The sequence below is a fragment of the Molossus molossus genome, unplaced genomic scaffold (assembly GCF_014108415.1).
Source record: "Molossus molossus isolate mMolMol1 unplaced genomic scaffold, mMolMol1.p scaffold_m16_p_10, whole genome shotgun sequence".
Lineage (NCBI taxonomy): Eukaryota > Metazoa > Chordata > Mammalia > Chiroptera > Molossidae > Molossus > Molossus molossus.
Window position 1 is genome coordinate 22181295 of NW_023425345.1, and position 20968 is coordinate 22202262.

At 46.0% G+C, this 20968-nt stretch overlaps 1 protein-coding gene across 1 annotated transcript; it reads right to left on the reverse strand.

The window, feature by feature from the left end:
* Positions 1-702: 702 nt before the first annotated feature.
* Positions 703-20193, reverse strand: FOXJ2 (forkhead box J2). Its single transcript, XM_036251381.1, has 11 exons — positions 19139-20193; positions 13085-13431; positions 11822-11896; positions 10514-10582; positions 10190-10330; positions 9543-9741; positions 6467-6871; positions 5955-6056; positions 5201-5410; positions 4515-4613; positions 703-3425 (listed from the first exon to the last, which is right to left on the reverse strand). Exons 2-11 carry the CDS (start codon positions 13415-13417, stop codon positions 3337-3339), a joined length of 1722 nt encoding a protein of 573 aa, XP_036107274.1. The 5' UTR covers positions 13418-13431; positions 19139-20193; the 3' UTR covers positions 703-3336.
* Between the last annotated feature and the right edge of the window lie 775 nt (positions 20194-20968).

Below are 20968 nucleotides of genomic sequence, written 5' to 3' on the forward strand. Positions count from 1 at the left end.
TGATAGAGCGGGAGGGAGAGAGAGGAAGGAAGAGAGAGAGAGAAACATCGATGTGAGAGAGACACATAGAGTGGTTGCCACCCACACGACCCCAACCAGGGCCAGGAACAAACCACAACCAAGGTATGTGCCCTTAGTGGGAACTGAACCTGGGCCTCTCTGGTCTGCAGGCAGGCTGATGCTCTAACCACTGAGCAAACTGGCCAGGGCTATTTCATTATCTTTAATAGCATTTAAAAAACGGAATGTAGGGAACAGAATCAAAAACCTCAAAGGGATGGGGAGTGAGGGTGGGGTGGGAAGAGATAAACCAAAGAACTTATATGCATATATGCATAACCAATGGACACAGACATAGTTTGGGGAAAGCAGGAGGGGGGTGGGAGTGGGGAGGAAGGGGTCAATGGGGGATAAAAGGGGAGACATCTGTAATACTTTCAACAATAACAAAAAATAAGTAAAAAAAGAAAAACAGAATGTTAAAGTCATGCTTTAAATTCTTCTCTCTCATCAGTCTTCCCCCCCAAAATAGTCAACTAATCAAACCCTGTGATGTGAGTTGAGGGAGTGGCAAAAGACCAGTTGAAAATAAATGCTTCACATTTTTCCCTTCCTACCTGGCAAAAAGATATTTGAGACTGGCACCAATAAGATAAAACCATAAACATTCTTCTTTGTTTTTATTAAGAAAGCATGCAAAAAACAACAACAACAATTGTGAGACCATACCCCCCTTCCCAGCCTGCACCAATGCAAAGCATTATGAATGGTAGGAAGGACTCACCAAACCAGAAACATAGGGGTTGAAGAGAGGAAGGCAGGGATGGGTGGATCTATACCAAGTTATTGTATCTGTCCCTCTCCTCCACCTTCCCCCTTATTTCCTCTTGCAGGCAGTGAGCTTCTGCAGTTTTGCACACATCACCCAATACAACAACGACTATACTTCCAGTCCAGCAATGCTGAACCAACAAGAAAAAGTAGTATTCTTCCATTTCATAGAGAGGGGTGGGGAACTGAGGCCCAAAGAGGGTCAGGTTTGTCCTGTGCCTATGAGCAAGGCTGAGTTTAGTGGAGGGGACCTTAAGTCCCAAAAGACCTGATGGCCAATCTCCAGCCCTAGCCCCAAACTTCAGTTACTCTGACAGCCCACCAGAGTTCTTAATGAGACTAGTTTTTTGTTTTTGTTTTAAGACACAGATGAATTATAAACAAGGGACATTTACATGTATGATTTAGTCTACCCTTGCAAACCCTGTCTGGATCTGAGTAGAAAAGGGGTTTACAAAATAGGGGTGATATGTAAAGGGGGGATCTTAGGGAGAACAGGTGGGAAGTTGTGTGCAGGTGACACCTTGATTGGAAGGACTAAGAAAGAGAGGCCCAAAATAGCAATACTGGGCAAAGGCATTGTGCCACCCTCTATGAGAAATTCTCCTTTCCACAATGGGAAATATCATGTGATACTTCAACCCCACTAACTGCCCTCCAATACAACGGGGGATTCAAGCCACTCACACCCCCACTCTTACAAAGAACTTCAAAGAAATAAAGTGCTCTTCAGTCAACTGCCCTTTCTTGCCCCGTTACTTCAGCCTCACTGGACATCTTCAACAAACTCTCGTATATAACCCCCTTACAAAGAAAGGAAGAGGTGGAGGAGGGGGGAAACAGGAGAGTGGAAAGCTAAATCTTTTGGAAATCATCAGTAAATAAAAGAATATGAACAAAAAGCAGAAATCACAGAGAGTGGCCCTGTCCGTTCCTTACGTTTTGTCCTGTAGCTTTCAGAAACTAAACATTCAGTGAAATAAAAACAGAAGTAAAACTGTTCTTCCCACCCATAACTAAAATTCAACAATTCACATAAATATACACTAAGTACTTTGCAGCAATAAATCATGGCCACTCCTTGTTAAAGGAGATAAGTTATCCCTATACCTTTTTCTGGGGGTCTCCCTTGGTCCTCATTGAATTCTTCCATCTAAATTATTTACTCCATACTACCAAATTCCTTCACCCCCTCAAAAGACAACTGCAAAAGTTTCAGCCCCAGTGGTCTGGATTCCAACAGAAACATTTGCCTACATAGTTAAAAAACTGAAATAGTTCCTTCCCATGTCTACGCCAGCTTTGTTTTTCTTTCCCCACCCTCCTACCACCAATTCGGGTTGGCTCTGCTCTTATCAGCGGGAAAGAGATTCCCATCCTGTCCTAGGACGTGATAAAACTAAGAGTGATAATGGGTTACTTTTCTATCTTGAGAATGCCAGAAAGTGAGGGGAGAAAATAAGATGAGCAGAAGAATTGAGCAAATAACCAAAGGAAGACAATATAATATTTGCTCAATGGGAAAGAGAGATTGAAGAATAATTTGTAAATGCTAATAAGAGCCACAGTTAACTTTCAGAGAAAATTATGTTTAAAAAGCCAAATGGTTACAATGAAAACATTTCCAGAAAGCTGACCCTATGCTGAACAGTCATCCTCATCCCTACTGTAGTTGCAGTGTCTGGCTCAGACCCGCCCTGTCTCCCTTAGAGAATGGCCTAGGGACAAGCCAATTGACGTCGATTTGACACAGTATTTATACCAACTCCTGAATGTTTCACATTCCATCACCCCGCTGCAGTATTCTATTCCACCCAACCCAGGCCTCTTATTCCACTAGGATTCTGGCCACCTTCTGGCACCACCCCCATCACTCTTACCCTCAGTAAGAAATGAGGATCAACAGAAGTAGGACTGAAGATATAAAGGGACAAGGAAGAGCTCAGAGGACAAAATTAGCACCATTGAGTAAAACCTGCAAAGTCATGGCTGCCAAGCAGTGCTTGGGATTCTTCTACTTGATAATGTGGCCTCTCCAGTCCTGGACTGAATATTAACAAGAACAGAAAACAATTTGGAGCCGGAAGGTGTGATTAGCATTGAATTTCTCAGAGAGAAAGGTAAATCCGAATTTGAAACCTTTCTCTACAGTTATAGCCTCACCTTCCAGCCAGATGATTTTAAATTAGCAAGGGGTGCACATGGTTGATGGTATAGGGACAGGAGACAGAGGACCGCATATAACCAATAATCATAATAATAACATAATAAGAATAATAATAAAAGAATTAGGGGAAAAAAGCAAGAAGAAAGAGGAAGAATGAGGCAGGAGAGGGGTTATCTTCGGCAGCATCTTGCGGTGGCTTCTCTGACAGAGAAAGAACAAAACAAGAAGATATATATTTATATACAGGCAAGGGGAGAAGGGATGGGCTGGGGCCGCTCTTTCCCCACTGCCAGACTTCACCACCCAGCCCTGGGCTGAGAGTCACACTCTGTGATGCACTAAGTGATCAAGTCCCAGTCGAAGTCATCAGGGATCTCCTCATTGGCACCAGGAGGCGGAACCGGTGGCCGAGAGACCATATGGTGTGCTGTCAGGAAGAGAGAAAGAGATGAAAAGGAGAGTAGATGGGAAGCTATTCTATCATTTAGATCAGTGGTTCTCAACCTTCCAAATGCTGCAACCCTTTAATACAGCTCCTCCTGTTGTGGTGACCCCCAACCATTAAATTATTTTCGTTGCTACTTCATAACTGTAATTTTGCTACTGTTATGTCTTAGGTGACCCCTGTGAAAGGGTCGTTCGACCCCAAAGGGGTCACGACCCACAGGTTGAGAACCACTGATTTAGATGTCCAGTACTCAGCACCCCAAACACCATGAGGAATGCTGGGTGAAACTATTGTTCTTATCAGCCCTGAGTTATTTCTGTTGCCGGTCACTACTTCAATGAGGAAATAAACTACAGCAAACTAGCTTCCATGCCAATATAACAGTTTGCAGCTGTTACACTTATGCAGACTATGTAATAATGACAAACAACATACCGATGTACTATTATTTGAAACAGCAGTATATAAATTTGTATATCTATTATATGGATAAGGAGTACATGAACAAAGATTCAGATATCATTCCCAAAATTGAGAACACTTGTGGCTTGGCGGAATATTAGTAATTTTTCTAAAATGGATTTAAAGGTGAAATAGTTCATTTTGTACCATGTACGATAACTTTGGGTCTCCCCTGGCACTCCTACCATTGGAGATAGTTCCATCCCAGATCCCTGCTATCAGGCGATAGGAAAGCAGACATGGACACAAAGCAGCTATGTTTTATGTTTTGCATACCATGTTCACTTTATTTGCCTGAGTATGTCTCTCACCTAGCTTCTAAAGCTAGACATAAATGTTCTACATATCTATCTTTGTTTACATTCATGCTTTTACTGCCTTTCATTATCACAGGTACCAGATAATTTTAAAGTAAATATGTTTTCTTTAGTCTCCCATGACATGCACCTCACTAGCTGGTGGCCCACACTCCCGGCCTTTAGAATCAGGAAGGCTCACTCCTGCCAGGAGGTGCAGGAAACGCAGGCCCAGGGACGGAAGAGAGTAAAATACCTGACCAGGAAAGAGAGCGTCTGACTGACAGTGAACCGAGTTCCTGGCTCTTACCTGGGCGATTGTATCCTGCTGAGTCCTGGGTGGGGATTGGGTACATTGGTGACGGGCCAGGGTAAAGGTGGGGGGCTTGGGGGTGCCCATAAGAGTTGACTGCCAAACAAGAAAAGAGTTACTTGAGTGGGATCATTCTACTCAACAAAGCAAGGTCCAATAGACAGGGAAAAACAGTCCTCTTCCTCCCTTTAATATCTTCCCCCTTCCCTGCTCTGTTCTGCAGCTCCCACAGGCATGAAGGCTTTCTGCAGAAACTATCAGTCCTCACCACTTAGGCTAGAAAGGACCTGGTACTAGAAAAGTGAAAGAACATAGCTATTAGAAGGATGACAAATATTGAAAACGGATCATTGAATCTCTCTCATGTCGCTGAATCAAGACTTCGACTGATATGATTCAGGCATGGGTTACTGAGACACAGTCTGGAATGGAGACTTCCTCCTCCCTCTTCTTATGTAATTCTTATCTTCCACGCCCAGGAATCACGTGGTCTATGTCTTTGGCATTCTTCAGTATAGGACTTTACAGATAAATGTTCAGTCCACGTGGTGAACAAACTCGTCCCACTGCTCAGTTTGGATCATTGCCCATTAGATAATTTTCCCCCATTCTCTCTGGCCTCCCTCCTCCCCCTCCCTTTTCCTTAGAGTCTCCGCCTCCTTGGCTACTTGCTTTGTTCGTACCTTGGTTCAGGGCTGGCTCTTGTTTGCCACTGGTGAGGGCACAGGAGTCATCAATACGGGCAGGGGCTGGTGGCCGGTGGGAGCCCCCTTGGGGGGGCACGTGACCAGTCTGAGTAAGGAAGTGGTTGAGGGAGTCACACAGATTGGCAATGTGATGCTGGTCAAGGCTCCAGTTCTTCTGCTCTGCCTGCCGCAGACTCTCCATCAGTTCTACAAACAGAGAAGCAAGAAGAGCTAACCTTGCAGAGGCCCCAGAGCCCCTCCCGGATCTATCCCATCTCACTATCCAACCACATCATAAACCAGCACCACGGATTAATGCATTTCCTACTATAAGTGGCATCCGTTAGAGCTCTACATTTTCAAACTCTTCTATTTGTTTGTTACTAAATTCACATTATAATTTTTATCTTACTGATGAACAAAACACAATTTCAAAGTAGCTGGAGAAATTAGCCATGGTCACAGTCAGCAAGTGGTGACAAACTACTGGTCCAGGGTTTCTGAATTCCTGAGAGCCTCCCTCTCCCAGAGACAGAATTGGCTAGAATGAACCACTGTCATGTTTTGAAATAAGGCTAAATTTATGAAACTTAATTTGCAAATCATATCCATATCATCCACCCTGTTAAATATGGACAGAAAACAATGAAATCCTCAATCATCAAACTTCACTTAAACATCCCTTCTGTCCTGGTTTCTCTTGGGTTTGTCCACTTACACTGGACTCCTCCTCTCTCCAGTCACCACTAACCTGAGAACTGTGACTGCTCAATGCTGGACCAGTTAAGTCGATTCACCATCTTGAAGCTTTCCTTTAAGGAGTCGATATTGGAGCACCAGTCAGGAGGAAAGGCTATGAGGAAGAGAGCAAAGTGGGGCACGTGAGAGAATAGAGTAAATGTAAAATGGCAGTTAACTCTTAGCAGACTGACTACCTGTAACATTGTTGCATCTACACAGATTATTAATTGCATTACCAAGACAGAGCTAGAATGTCCCTCCCTGGGGATTTAGGATGAGTAAAGCTATATATACTTTAGGTTTTAACAGTCCAGCTCATAGGCAGGAGAATATGCAAAACAATCCCAATTTGTCCACAATTTCTATAAGATAAAGTAGCAACGCCTGTTAGCTCAGATGAGCTCTCATGGAGGAGAGGCTAGACCAGGTATTTACCTCCTTGCCAATTGCACCTGCAAGCCAGAGTCAGAAAAAGGAGGTCATTCACCCCCCTCTAGCATCTCCCTTACCCTCCTTACTCACCAAAACCAGTACTGTTAATAGGAGCCTGGCCTTGTGCCTGTGGCTGTGGTGGTGGCGGCTGCTGGGCAGGGTGGGAGTGGGGATGATGCTGATGAGGATGGTAGCCTCCATGCTGCAGTGGGGGTGGATGCATGGCCATCACAGAGGGAGGCCCATAGCCTTCAGCCCCAGCTTGCTTGCCCCCTGGTGGGGTACAACCATCTGGGCTTGGGGTGTGCAGTGGAGGAGCACCCCCTACAGTTGAGGGGCCCTGGGCTGGTGCCTGCGGCTGCTGTGGCTGTGACTGTTGGGGCTGTGGCTGTGGCTGTGGCGGCGGCTGCTGCTGTTGAGGTGGTGGCTGCTGCTGCTGCTGGTACATGTAGTAGTTGTTAGAGGGTGGCATGTCCCCCAGGAGAGACGAAAAGCCTGCAGGGTGGAAAGAAGCAGGCAAGTCGCTTGGGTGATGCATTTTTCACTCAACAGGATTTCCACTGGGTTGAGGTGGGTGGCCTCAGACAGAAACCACAGACTTCAAAAATAAATGTGTTCTGGGACAGCAGGGATCCCATTGGCCACTTGGTAGGTAAAACAGAAGGAGGGAGGGCCTTGACAGTAACCACTGAAATTTTAGCAAAAGGTCAGCATATATCTTTTCACGTTTTTGTGCAGGGATTTGGGTATAGGCCTGTAATCACAGTTCCAAAAGACACCAGACCTCAGGAACAGTTTAAAAAGCAAATCATTAATAAAACAAAGCCATGGGGCATCTATTCTCTCCTCCTTATTGTCTCAACACCCTTCTACTGTATTCACTACCAATAAATGGAGCTTCAATGAGGAGTGGATAAGTTTGGAAGAATTTCTCGAAGAGACTGGGCAGAAAATAACTAGAAATTGAGGCTTGGAGCTTTCAGCCCCCATTAAACTTCAGTGAACCCTGTGCTGTCCTCACCAATTTAATTTTTTACTTTGTTTCTCAATCTAATTTTTTTTTTTTATCCTCAACTGAGGACATTTTTCTATTTTTTGTTCAGGTAGAGTGGGAGGGAGAGAGAGGAACAGAGAGAGAGAGAGAAACATCGACGTGAAAGGAACACATCGAGTGGCTGCCATCCACACGACCGACCAGGGCTGGGGACAAACTGCAACCGAGGCACATGCCCTTAGCAGGAACCGAACCCGGGTCTCTCCGGACCGCAGGCCGACGCTCTAACCGCTGAGCCAAACTGGCCAGGGCTCAATCTAATTTTTTACTTTGTTTCTGGGAGCCCTCCATATTCTTCCTTTCCAATCAACAAATCACCTGACTCATTTTTCATACAAATGGTATAATCTTGGAATACAACTCTACATATGAATCCCCTTGCACATAAAAATAGAAATGCATGACAATTAATACAAATTTTCCAAAAAGTGAGTCCTCACTACTTTTAATCATTCCATTAGTCTCCTGCTGTCTACACAAGGCCACAGTATAGAAGAAGATCTGATGACTCATCTAAAGTCTTGACTTAACTTCTACCTCTAATTTCTTTAAAATCAAAACAAAACAAGCCCTTGCCGGTGTGGCTCAGTTGGTGGAGCATCGTCCCATGCCCCCAAAAGGTGGCCAGTTTGCCCAGCCAATGTGGCTTAGTGGATCGAGTGTCATTCCATGGATGGAGAGGTCCCAGTTCGATTCCTGGTCAGGGCATGTGCCCGGGTTGCAGGCTTGATCCTCAGTAGGGGGTGTGCAGGAGGCAGCCAATCACATCGATGTTTCTACCTCTCTCTCTCTCCCTTAAAAAAAAAAAAAAAAAAAAAAAGGCTGCCGGTTTGATTCTCAGTCAGGGCACATACACAGGTTTTGGGTTTGATCCCCTGCTGGGATACATGCAGGAGGCAACCAATTGATGTTTCTCTCTCTCCTTCTCCTTTCCTCTCTAAAATCAATAAAAACATACTTTTTAAAACTGTTCTCTTTAAAAATAAAACCAAAAAAAAGGAATTGTAGAGGGCTGAACCAGATCCTCTTCTCAAGGAACCTCCCAATAAGGATTTTAAATCATTCTCAGTTGATAATTCAGGAAACTGAGTATGGACAAGATATAACTTGTATTAGAAAGGATCATTAATTGTATTAGGAGTGATAATAGAAATAAGTAACAAAAAAAGTCTTTATTGTTAAGGATGCATATTGAAATGCTATTTACAGGTAGATGACATGTTTGGGAATGGCATCAAATTGCTCTAATTAAAGAAAAAAGGATGGATGGAAGTAAAAGAGGGTATGGGGGAATAAATGATGATGGGGGCAAAAAAAGGCTGAGTGGTAAATGAAGCAAGCCTGACAAAATATTGGCAACTGTTTAAATTGGGAGATGAAAACGTGTTCATAACACTATTTTCTCTATTTTTCCATCTCTTTGAAATTTTTTCTAATAAAAATGGACAAATATAAATATGCTAAAAAATAAAATTGAATTGTTCTCACAAAGAAATGCATGGACTCTTAGGGTGTGTGGTTTACTAACTCTAAAGGAAAGGGAACTGCTGCCCCCTAGTGGTCATTCTCTAAATGACCAGCTTGCAGCTGTAAAATCACTGCCCTTCCTTCTAGAAGAGATTCTTCCAACTCACTTTCTGAAGCTAATAACCTAGACCACATGTTGAAACAAGCGTCCTTCAAAACTAATCCAAAAGAGCTCAACACCAAACAGATTTTTTAATTATTTGTTTTTAATCCTCACCCGAGGATATGATTTTATTGATTTTTTTAGAGAGAGAGGAAGGGGGGGAGAGAGGGAGAGAAATGGATGAAGAGAGAAACATCCATCGGTTGCCTCCCGTATGAGCCCCCAACTGGGATTGAACCCGAAAAGTAGGTATATACTCTGACCATGAATCAAACCCACAACTTTTCTGGTGTATGGACAGTGCTCCAACCAACTGAGCCACCTGGCTGGGGCTCCAAAGAGTATTGATGCATGGCATGCTTCCCCTGACTAGTGATCAACCTCTCCTTATGTTAAAAATAAGAAAGAAGGGAGACAAGAGAATGCCACCACCTATTCAAAAATATAAGGACAACATGCTTCCATCCCAACTCCAGACTCACCATGCTGAGAGGAGGAAGAGGACTTCTCCAGCATGGATTTGTAGAGGTTGCGGAAGGACCAGCTCAGATCCTGAAAATTGATCTCTGCGTAGGAGAATTTGAAGTCATGGTTGGTGTTATATAAGGGAGGGGGACCCTCAGCACCTTCTCGACCTGGAGCCCCTGCAGCCACTGCTCCACCATCCACAGATCCTGTGCCCTGCAAACAGAGGTAAGAAAGATTTGATCCACATCCCGAATGAGGGACTTATATTACCCTTTAATGGTCCCTAAGCGCTCCTGCCTGTCTTCATCCTCCACCAACTTTTCAAACAATGAGTATATGTTCTTATTTTGACATAGCCTCTTGCCCTTTCCCTATGCTACATCCATGCACTTATTTCTCTGATACATTTTTGTCTCCCTTCTTCTCATCCCTTTTTTTCTAATCATTCTCAAATTTCTGTCCTCATTCTCTCTCCCCCACTCGTTCTTTGCTCTCAGCTTTCCTCTTTGCTTTCCTTTTCTTTACCAATTTTGCTGCCTACTGTATCACAGAAACTCAATACATAATTTTCAACTGACAGATAAATGACTCTTTTCAACCACCCACCCACCCACTCATCCATTTATCTGCCCCTCAGCTCCCTGCCATCTCTCCTTCCTACCTGGTTGTAGCTGGTGACAGATGTGGGGCTCTGCAGTGACATCTGAGGGTTCCCCTCAGGAGGCAGGGAGGCTTCTCCACTCCCTGGAACACCTCCCCGGGGGCTCTTGCTTGCCTCCTGTTCTGGTGAGTCCTGGGACAGCTGAGGGTTGTGAAAGAATAGAAATCCATGAGTAGAAGCTAAACTTCCTCCAAGACCCATGGTTTCACCTCTGCTCATATTCTCCCTTTGCCCCAGATATGTGAAAGGACTGAAAACTCAGGAAAGAATGTGGAAGGAGCAGCTGGCTCAGAAATGACATCTCTCCACGAGGTGGGGACTTACGTCATCATCTGGAGGGTGTCTTCTCTTTCGGGAGATGTCAGGACAGGTGTCGATTGTCCAATAAGAGCCCTAGAAGAAGAACCAGCACCACAAAGCACAAAATCATTTTCTATGAAAATTATCACCTTTGGAAAAGTAGATATTTGAGAGTATTTCCTCATAAATTAAGCAAAATGACTGGGACTGCCCCCCCCAAAAAGAGAAAAAGAAAAGAAATATGACTGGAAATTCACACAAAAGCCTGAGAATACTGATTAATTTTGAGGAGTAAATTTGTCCTAAAAGCTAGTATATCAGAGATACCCCTGTGGTACAAACACAGACCTCTATTGTTCTGGAGGGCAGAACAATGGTATCTAGTGCAAAGAGCTGGAAATGCCAGGCACGCCCCTCCCCTCACGTGACCTGAGGCAAGGCTCTCCTGGACTTTAGCTTCCACATCTGACAAATGAAGAGAATGACCTATCCCTTCTTTTTAAAGATAAAAATCATAGAAAAGTTGCTACAAAGATTATTAAGCCCACCTTTTACATCTAGAAAGAGTGCCACACAATAAAACGGGCAGCAAAGTAAACTTTAACATAAATGCTTCTTTTTTTTAAATCCTCACCCGAGGACATTTTTGCATTTATCTTCAGATAGAATGGGAGGGAGAAAGGGAGGAAGAGAGAGAGAGAAACATCAATGTGAGAGAAACACAGTGACTGGCTGCCATCCACACAACCCCACCCGGGGCCAGGGAAAAACTGCAACCAAGGTACGTGCCCTTAGTGGGAACCGAACCCGGGTCTCTCTGGACCGTGGGCCGACGCTCTAACCACTGAGCTAAACCCGCCAGGGCAAATATTTCTATTTTTTTAATATGTTTTTATTGATTTTTTTTTTTTAGAGAATGAGGAAGAAAGAGATAGAAACAATAATGTGAGAGAGAAAGATTGATCGGCTGCTTCCTGCATGCCCCTCCCTGGGTATCGAGCCCGAAACCCTCGGGCATGTGCCCTGACCGGGAATCAAACCAGGACCTCTCAGTCCATGGGACAACACTCAATCCACTGAGCCACACTGGCCGGGCATAAATATTTCTAGTTTTTTAAAAAAGATTTCACAATCGTCCTTAGTCATTCATTTTAGTGGAGGCCCACAAGCTTGATTACCAAGCTCTCCCATTGAGGAAAAATAAAGCTGCTTCTCTAATTAACACGATTTCCTCCTCTGGGTAATTAAAACAACCACAACAGTCTGGGCTATCAACTGCTGCCCTCTCCTTCCTGTTCCTCCCGTCAGTGCTTACAGCAGGCAGCATCTCACCTTCCCAGGGTCATCCCGAGGTCTGGGCACCTTCCGGAAACACTTGTTGAGAGAAAGGTTGTGCCGAATTGAATTCTGGGGAAGCACAGAGGCAAGTTAGATTTGACCATTGCGCAAAGCAGAACATTTTCCAATAGGACGCAGAGGACACAAAAGGACATAATACAAAATAAAGTTCAAGTATCATGGTAGACTTAGCACCTCTCTACTCTACCGATGGAGGAGATTATCTATAAGATAGCAAGAGCAATGAGCTAAGAAAAATGCAGAAATTGTATTGATGAGCAGTAGTGACTACAAATTTGACTACCTGTGCTTCTGGAAAGCTGGTTATATAGTTTTTCAATCTTTCCACTCAATTGACAACAGGTATATAAATGCTTCAAAATCACATTTTCCCAGTTCTTATATCATTCTGTCATAAAAGCACAATGTTTTAAAACTATTCATAAAAACAATAACAAATCTAAACCGTGAGTCAAACAAAGGCACAGTCCACCTTGTTTTGTCAACAGCCCATAGAATGGACACATTTGAGAGAAAGAAATATTGTGTAAATGTGTTGGGGATTTTGGTAGCTGGCAGGGCCATATGAATATGGGGAAAAACTAAATGCTTTCAACAGTCTTCAGCTCATCATCTGGTTTTCATATCAACTGGTGATTCATACAGTGAGAGAACTACATTAAATCGCCATTCTACTCTGCAATTGGCCAATTAATTGGTACTCCAAAAGACTGAGAACATCAGTCTTCCTTGTTTGCTTGGAAGAGGAGTCTCTTCTTTTTTTATCTCCTGCCAAACGACTCATTCTCTCATTACTTGCTTGTTGGATGAGCTGTTGGTGAAGGACCTAATTAAATATTTTTTTCTGGGTATACAATTTTTAAAAGATGATGACTATGTGCAAAGAAGCTTTGGAAATGTGATGAGATTCCTACCACTATGTAGGAAGGAGCAACGCCATGCCTTGCACAGTGTCTTAAACATAGTAGAGTGGCAATAAATATCTGTAAAATTAATGGATCTCCTTTTTGAGGAATCAGAAGCTAAGCAGTTATTCTGAGTAACAACACCCTACTATCCCCATAACTATACTTAGAGGCTCAGTATCACTGGAGTTTCCCTGATGTACCAGATGGAAGTATATACCACATGTCTGAGACAGGTCGGTCAAAAGGATCAGATTACAAGAAGAAACAAAAGTAGATAAAAAGGTTGTCAAAGGCTGAAAATAATCTCTGGTTATAGAAGCCATCCCACCTTCCAACCAATGCCAGCATTCTTGTAATAGGGGAAGTTATCACAGATCCAGCGGTAAATCTCACTGAGGGTCATCTTCTTGGCTGGAGAAGAGTTGATGGCATAGGTGATAAGGGTGGCGTAGCTGTATCGTGGTTTGCCATCCTGGTGGACTGCTGCTTCATCTTTGCTCAGGGTGGCATTAGGGTCTGTGGGTGAGCCTGGTGGACACTTGCGGCTGCCCCCAGGAGGCCCAGTCTGGGAGGCACTCCCAAGCTTCTCAATGGTAGCTCGGAGAGTCAGCTGCGGAAGCCAGTCTATGGAGGTGAGGCTACTCTCTAGGTCAGAAGCCATGGTTCTTTTGGGCTCTACAGAGAAGTAGACAAAAGGAATCGGAAAACAGAAAAATGAGTGTCACCTCTGGTTACTGGCGGAAAGTAATACTCAAGTCCTAGTGCTTTAAGGAAAGTAGTTTGTTTCTTCTATAATTCCCTTAGTAGGTAGACTTCTCTATGAGACAGCCTTCCATATGGTCCTGCAAACGGATATCTCACCAATCATCTACCAGATGACAGACTGGTACTTATTCTACATCTTAATGTGGAACATGGCCAAAAGGTCTCTCCCTTCTTGCAGGACTAAAAGTGACATCAAACCACCCACCCAACTGAGCTATTCCCTCTATTCTCCTTACTGAAAGCCCTACAACATAATACTTTTAAAGTATGTAGAAAAAAAAATTTTAAGTACACTTAAATAGCAGGAAAAATCTGCCAAAGTCTATTCTTCAATTATGTGACACATACGACATCTACAGAGAGCACAAGTGAACGTGTAAAGCAAAACGATCTGAACAGAAATCCGCACTAATGAAGCATACATCAACAAGATGTTTCACATTATATATATTTGAGCACTGGCCCTTTTTAGCTCACACACATGTGCCTGTGAGGCAAATGAGATCTATACCAATCATAAATTACATATGACTATCAGCAAAGAACAGATGTAAGACAGACACATAAACAGAGATCACAATTAGCTATATAGCATACGTTACCAACAGAGCACAAAGTCACACACAGAGGCAACAGATCCTGAGTACAGCTGCCCTCACACCTTGAAAGCTACCCCTTTGTAAGCTCCCGCCCACAGACACCTACACCAGGAAGAAGTCATCAACAAGGACCTCCCACCTCTCAGCCTGCTGGGCTTTACTGAGCCAGGGAGACACCCAGCTGAGTGCACACCGGTAACAATCAGATAGCCTGGCTAAAAATAGCCACTCTGGGGCTAAGAGCTGGCTCCCCTTCTCCGGCCCTCCTCCTCTCTCCTTCCTTCCCAGCCAGGCACGCACTCTGCTGCACCTCCATGCAAACTCCTGGCGCAGCCAAACCGCCCACGCCTGATGTTTGCACGCCCTGCTGCCACCCACACAGCCTGGGCGCTCTTACTGGCAGAGAGGTGTAGCTGGAGTGACGTCTTGGTGGGGGAAGGAGAAGAACGATGGGTGACATCTGTATTGAAGGGTCTAGAAAGGCTGGCAGAAACCACTTGGTAGCCATTTGGCACTCCCCTAGAGCTGATGCCAACAACCCCTAAGCACTTGCTGTCTAACAGGTTTGTGCCTGCATAGCCTCCAGATTCCAACTAGTACTTCTTCCTCCTGTCCCTGCAGACCGTCCCACCAGGGCATTCCTCTAGCAGGCCTCCGATTGCAGAATCCTGGACAGAAACATTTTGTGTGTGTAAACTCTAAATCCACGCACAGATACTATGCACAAGCATATACACACAACTACACACAGATCCACACACTTTGCCATTCAAAACTCAGTCCCAGCTATGGTTGTCTCCTCGTCTCCTGACTCCAACACATTTTCAGGCTCTCAGTCACTCTCCTGGTCAGTGACTCTTCTGCCCTTGACACTTACCCCTTTCTCCTAAGGGTCAGCCCTGGTGCTCATCTCCCTCTCCCCCGAGGTCCCCACCTACGCACTCTTTGCACAGACACACAAGTACCCTGCCCTGAGCTTGTCACCAGCAACACACCCACTCCACAAGGCTGAAGGAAACACCTTAATGCCTCAGGGGCCTGGGCCGCCAGAGACCCAATTGCAACCCAAGAACTGCTTGACAGGAGAAAGGGAAAAAAAGTCATGTTTATAAACACCTTCATAAAGGGGTTTTCCTTTAATCCTTATCTTCTCTCACACCACCCACCCTCCTTTTTATCCCCGACATTACGGAAACTTAGAAACTAATAGGTTCCAGAAAGTCTCAGACCTCCTAGCTCTATACTAAGTCCAAGCACCACAGCATCTGGAGTAAAGCAGGGCTCTTTGGGCAGTAACCGGGTCCCATAGCTGGATTATCCCAGCTGGGCAATAATATGACAATAAGCAGGTTCTCAATGACCAGAGGGGAGATCTGTAAATTAACCCTATTTCCTATGATCTCTTGCTAAAGATCCCTAGAAAATCTTATCTTAAGAATACAGAAGCCTTTAGTAGATATTTCGCTTGAACCTCGACCAACATCGAACAGGAGCATGAAAGTAGATTTAAAGTGGTAAGAGGGCTTACAGAACCCATTTGGTGCATGCCAATCACTGTGACTTCCGGAAATGGAAGCACTCTGGTTGTTCTATGCCCTTCCCTAGCCTTACCCCAGCACCAGGTGAGGACACTGAGGTTAAATTTAACCTTTCTCCAGCACCCTCCCAGCCAGCCCTCCAGATACTGCCCCAGCACTCAAAATATATTCCAGTCCAACCAGCTACAAGAGGCTTGCAGCAAAAGGTCCTTCTGATCTTTCAGCACCATCCTCCTTCAACCCATCCCACTTCCTCACGCCTGTCACTTCCCCATTCTTGAAGGGCAGCCCAGTGTGAAAAAGCTCAGAGACTGAGGTTCCTCCGTTCCGATCCCAACCTGGATACTGACTCACTAAGTGTCCCTAACCACCCCCTGCTCCCTGAAGTCTTGATGCCTCAGTTTCCCCTGTTAATAAAAGGGATGAAGTCATAAACACTGCCAAAGCTTCATCCCTGGAGGGAAGTGAATGAAGCTTAATGAGCTCGTGGCTGCCACACATTCCACGCTCCCCAAAATAATGGCATGAGGCTAATGTTCAGGGCTATTATTAGAAAGGCAAGCAAGAAGTACTTCCATTTCTCAGTCCAACCAACCTAGTTACCCAGACCTCTCTCTCCAGGTGGGCCTCGTGCCACTGGGCTTGGGCAGAACCTGAGTCAGGCCACATTCTTCTCTGCGTGCTGGAAGACTGAAAGGAAATACCCATAGAAACTGGGAAAGGCAGCCAAAGGGCAGGCTCCATCACATCCACAGGACGTCTAATGAAGACTACAGTACTGGGAGAAAGGCAGAGAAAAACAGAAAGACATTCTGTTGGAGTAGAAGACTGATCCTGGATGAGACATGTAAGATACAAAATTTTAGGCACAGTTTTCTTCCCATTTTATCTGCAAGGCCAGTCATTGTTCGCTGCAGGGTGCCAAGGTCGGGTATTAAGGAGTGATAATTTCCTGCTTTGTACATAATGCCAAAACTAACAGAGCAGTGGGTAAGTTAACCACATTACCAATTACCAGCTGGGCTGCCTGGGTTTCAGTCCTGGCTCCACTACCTACTGGCTGTTACTTAACCTCTGTGTGTTATAGTTTCTTCATCTATAAAATAAAGATGATAATAGTACCTACATAGGGTTGTTGTGAGGGTTACCTTGAGTTAATATTCTTAAAGCACTTGAATGGGGGTGGGGAAAAATATTAGAAATTACAAGTTAGCAGACTGTCAGATCACAGAAGTAAGACTGGAAGCAGAAAGCCTACAGTGGTTCATACTGCAAAGCCTGCACTGAGTTTGCAATATTTCTAGGATGTCAGAATCTCAAGCTTTTCCTTTGGGGACAAACAGTATCACTCCAGCACTAACCAATGCCAGGACCGAGTAAACTCCAAGGACGGCGGAATTATCACCTTTTATTTTTTTAGGGGTGACTAGGTCTGGTCATAAAACAGGATCTAAAAAATAGCACTCTCTATATCATAGTGAATTCAGCCCCAGAGCCATGTGCTTCTGACTGATTCCACAGAGGCAAAGAGAACTAGGGAAACCCAGAGCAAGCAGGGCCAGTGGAGCTGTGTGGTGGTGGTACACCTGGAGGTGTTGTGATGCTGTTCACTCTGAGCCATTCAACAAGTTGCATTCCAGCATCTGGTAAAGTCCTTTGTAAGAAATAAACTGTTGTTACACCAAAGCTATCTCTTTTCAAAAGTTAGGGAAGGAATTCTAGGGTTAAGAGCCAAAGATCCTCATGCTTTTGAGACCAGAGATACCAGAAATGAAGCTCCCTCTTATTAGTCCCATAAGAAGTGGTCCCAGCCTGAAAGTAGGCTGTCCTGCTGCTTGGGATGATTTTCACGCAGCCATTCATTCATTAGGGCTCTCGGTGGCCAGGGGAGGCCAAGCCTTTCCTCCTGGCTGGGCATCCTTACCAGGACCCTCCCCGGGTCCTTGCATAAGGGCACCTGCTTTTAGAGGCCTACCAGAAACATATAATTCTAGGTAATTGGAGGCTTGGTCGAAAAAGCACACATGTACCTGTCTCCAGGAACATACCCACCCGAAACACAGTCAGAGATAAGATAGAGCCACACTCACCTGAATTAAGAAACATATGCACATCATTCTAAAGCACAGCCATACAAACCTGGATTACAGCCCTGTCTCCTATACTCCTATACCACTATTAACAGGATTCCAGGATCAAGTGGATGTACTTAGGGATGTAGGCAGCCCATCCACAGACCAGACAAAGAGAGAAAGAAGATACATAAAAACACAGAGATAAATGCCTCTCACCTGGCCTTGTTGTGGGGTGTAATACCCCTTACAGAAGATATTTCCTACTGGCAAGGCAGGAAGGCAGGCACCCACTTTGTGACCCCAGGTTAAAAGGCAGAGATCTACTAAACCTGGGCCCAGCTAGAAAGATTTCCTGGCACATTTTTCCTGCATTTTCTAAAGATTCTGGACTTTGATGATTCCAACTCCTATCTTACAAAAGAAAACTTAAATACAAGGTTCCAGAGACCCTGAGCTGAACAAGAAACAGGAAGGGAGAAGATGAGACTATTAGGTGCTTCTAGGGAAGGTAACTCCTCAGAGGTCACATTTCCCTGGTTGCCAGTGTATTTAGATGGAAGACTGAAAGGAGGTTGAGCAGAACACTTCCCTCTTCCTATGCAGGATCTGATTTTTCCTGAGGAACTGCCAGCAAAGGACAGGAGTTGGATCGGGGACTGGGGCAGCGGTTACAGGGTCAGTGTTAGGGAACAACTTCAACCCAGAAGTTGGCATTCCCCTATGCCCTTTCTTCTTATCTCAAGACATGTGGAGTTCCCATTTCCCTTTGGATTTTACTGGTAGATGCATGCTGCGGGCCAGGAATGTGAATATCACGACAGGTTTCTTGGTGTCTGAGGTACAGTGAGTGGGGACAGACTGCTTTTCTTGTCAAAGGAGCAGTAATCACAGTGGTGGGGGAGAGCAGTTCTGGTGGGCATAAAGCTCACCTAAGGTTACAGATAAGATGTAATACCAGCAGAAGCCTTAAACAAGGTCAGGTCATGAAATGCCACCGTCAGTAGTGAGGGCCCACTCTCCAGGTGACAGGGCTCCCTGTCCAGGGGAAAGGGCCCCAAGGATGGGGGGTGGTCTGGTTGGGATGTGTCAAGCGTTGTTACACAGTATAGATAGATTCCAAAAATGCAGGCATTTTCTGATATCCCTTTGCTGTCAGCATGGAAAAATACACTTCCCCAGGGACCTCAGATGAATCCCATCCCATTAGACCCCAAACACTAAAGGTCCCACTCCTCAGAGCCTTTACAGCAAGGTGTAGGTTCAAATCCAGAAGCTCCTTCAGAACACGTTTCTCTGAGTTATCACTCTACCTTCCCCAATAATAAAACCCAAGAGCCACCATCTCAGACCCCTACACCTACTGGTGCCTCAAGATGACCAAGAGAAGATGAAAGAATGCACTAACCTGTCTCCAAGGTTCCCCCACCAAAGGGAGGGAACCACCTGGTACTGGAGTTTGGGGTTGGAGGGATTCCCCTCTTCAAAGGCAGATGAAGAGTCTCATCCTCTGTGGCTCTTCCCGGACTTAGCTGAGCCTCCCAAGCTGGGGAGGGGATCTGGGCCCCCTGAGGATAAGGAGCGGAGGGAGGAGGAGAAGGAGGTCCTACCTGGGGAAGGTGGCACACCCCCCACACTCTGCCAGTTGCGCCGGGGAGGAGGGGAGGAGCCTCTCCCAACCAGGAGCTGTCTCCTCCCCCTTGGGGGAGTCCCCCTCCCCCCCAAACTGGATCTTTCAAGAGTAGAGGGCTCCTCCGGTCTGCTAGAGATCTGAGCGGAGGGGCTCTGCCCTGTTCCACTGTCTAGGTACAAGGAAGTTGAGGGGAGAGTCCCTCCCCTCTCCCGAAAGGCTGAAAGTCGATTCCTCTTCTTTCCCTGGAGTGTCCTCTGCTTCTGTGAGTACTGGAGAGGATGGAGGGTGCCTATTCCATAGGCTTACCCCCCCCTTCTCTTAGCCCCAAAAGTCCCGAAGTGCTGCGAGTGTGTTTGGAGGGGCGGAGGCAAGCCGGGGCGGGCTCACTCTGCTTCCTTGGAAGGATCGCCCCTTTCTACTTCTGCAGGTCTATTCCCGGGCCAGCAAGGGGATTTTCCTCGCCTTCCAGACCGTGGGACTCGCCCCTATAAGGGTCTCTTCTTCCCCTCGCCCGGATGGTAAGGGTCTTCTCTTCCACGGGGAGGGAGGTGGCTCCCGGCCCCGCTCCCGCCTCCGCTCCTGGGGTGCCCCAGAGGGTGGGGTTTTCGTACTCCCCGCTCTCCTCGGCGGGCCTGGGCAGCAGGGTCCGGGAGGCCGCGGCTCCGCACCCCGGTCACTGGCTACTGTGGCGGCAGCGCCTCCTCTAGCCCCGTCCCGTCGGGTCCGCTCACTTTGCGCGTGGGGCTCCCCGCGCTGCCACCTCTCGGGCACCGGCCAGTCCGGGCTCCCCGGAGCCAGAAGGCGGACGGACAGTGTCAGGGCTCGGCTCGGCTCGGCTCCGCTGCAGGCCCCGGCTCCTCCCCGGCCTCCGCGCCGCACTCCCAGCCCCTCCCCCTCCCCCGCCCGCCCGGCCGCCGCCGCCACCGCCTCCCGCGCGGGTTAAGGAGGAGCGGCCGGCGCCGAGCCTCGGAGAGCGGCGCCGCTGCACACGGGCTGCGGGTGGACGCCGCCACTGCTCCCAGCCCGCACGAGCGCCGCCCCTCACTCCCCTCCAGCCGCCACCTGGACACCTCGCTGCTGCAGCTCGCCATCCACCCCAGGTGATGACCCACTGCTCTCTGTCCGGAGGTTCCCTCGTTCACACCATACACGAACTGTCAATAACAATTTGTCACTAATTCTGGTTCGCTGACCTTTTTTCATTCTGTTGTGTTCCATATGCAGATGAACATCTCCATTTTTCTCAGGAATATCTCTGATGGGCTTCTCTTTCCCCTGAGATAGTGTATAAGGGATTAAGGGGATAAGGGTGAAGTTAATATATTGCCCTGAAATCATCCTGGAGTTCAATAAATGCTTGTTGAATAAGTGAGTATAAAGGGATAAATGAGTATGTAACTGAGAAAACTCTGAAGTAAACATAAGAAAACCTAGCTTTTTAAATTTGTGCAAAGCCCTTGTTCTATGGAACCAAAGAGAGGACTTTGATACTCACCTTGCCTACCCAATAAGGGTTGCTTTTTAAATTGTACAGTACACAAAATATGACTGTTCAGTTCGCTTGAAAATCCTAAAACATATCTTATCCTGGTCACAGAGTGTAGA

Bases quoted from the DNA above. Each gene is read 5' to 3' on its own strand.
- FOXJ2 (XM_036251381.1), bottom strand. From the start codon at position 13,417: ATGGCTTCTGACCTAGAGAGTAGCCTCACCTCCATAGACTGGCTTCCG. The intron at 10,583-11,821 runs GTGAGATGCTGC...TTCTTCTTCTAG, and splicing joins CTCGGGATGACCCTGGGAAG to GGCTCTTATTGGACAATCGA. The intron at 6,872-9,542 runs GTGAGTCTGGAG...TCCACCCTGCAG, and splicing joins CTCTTCCTCCTCTCAGCATG to GCTTTTCGTCTCTCCTGGGG.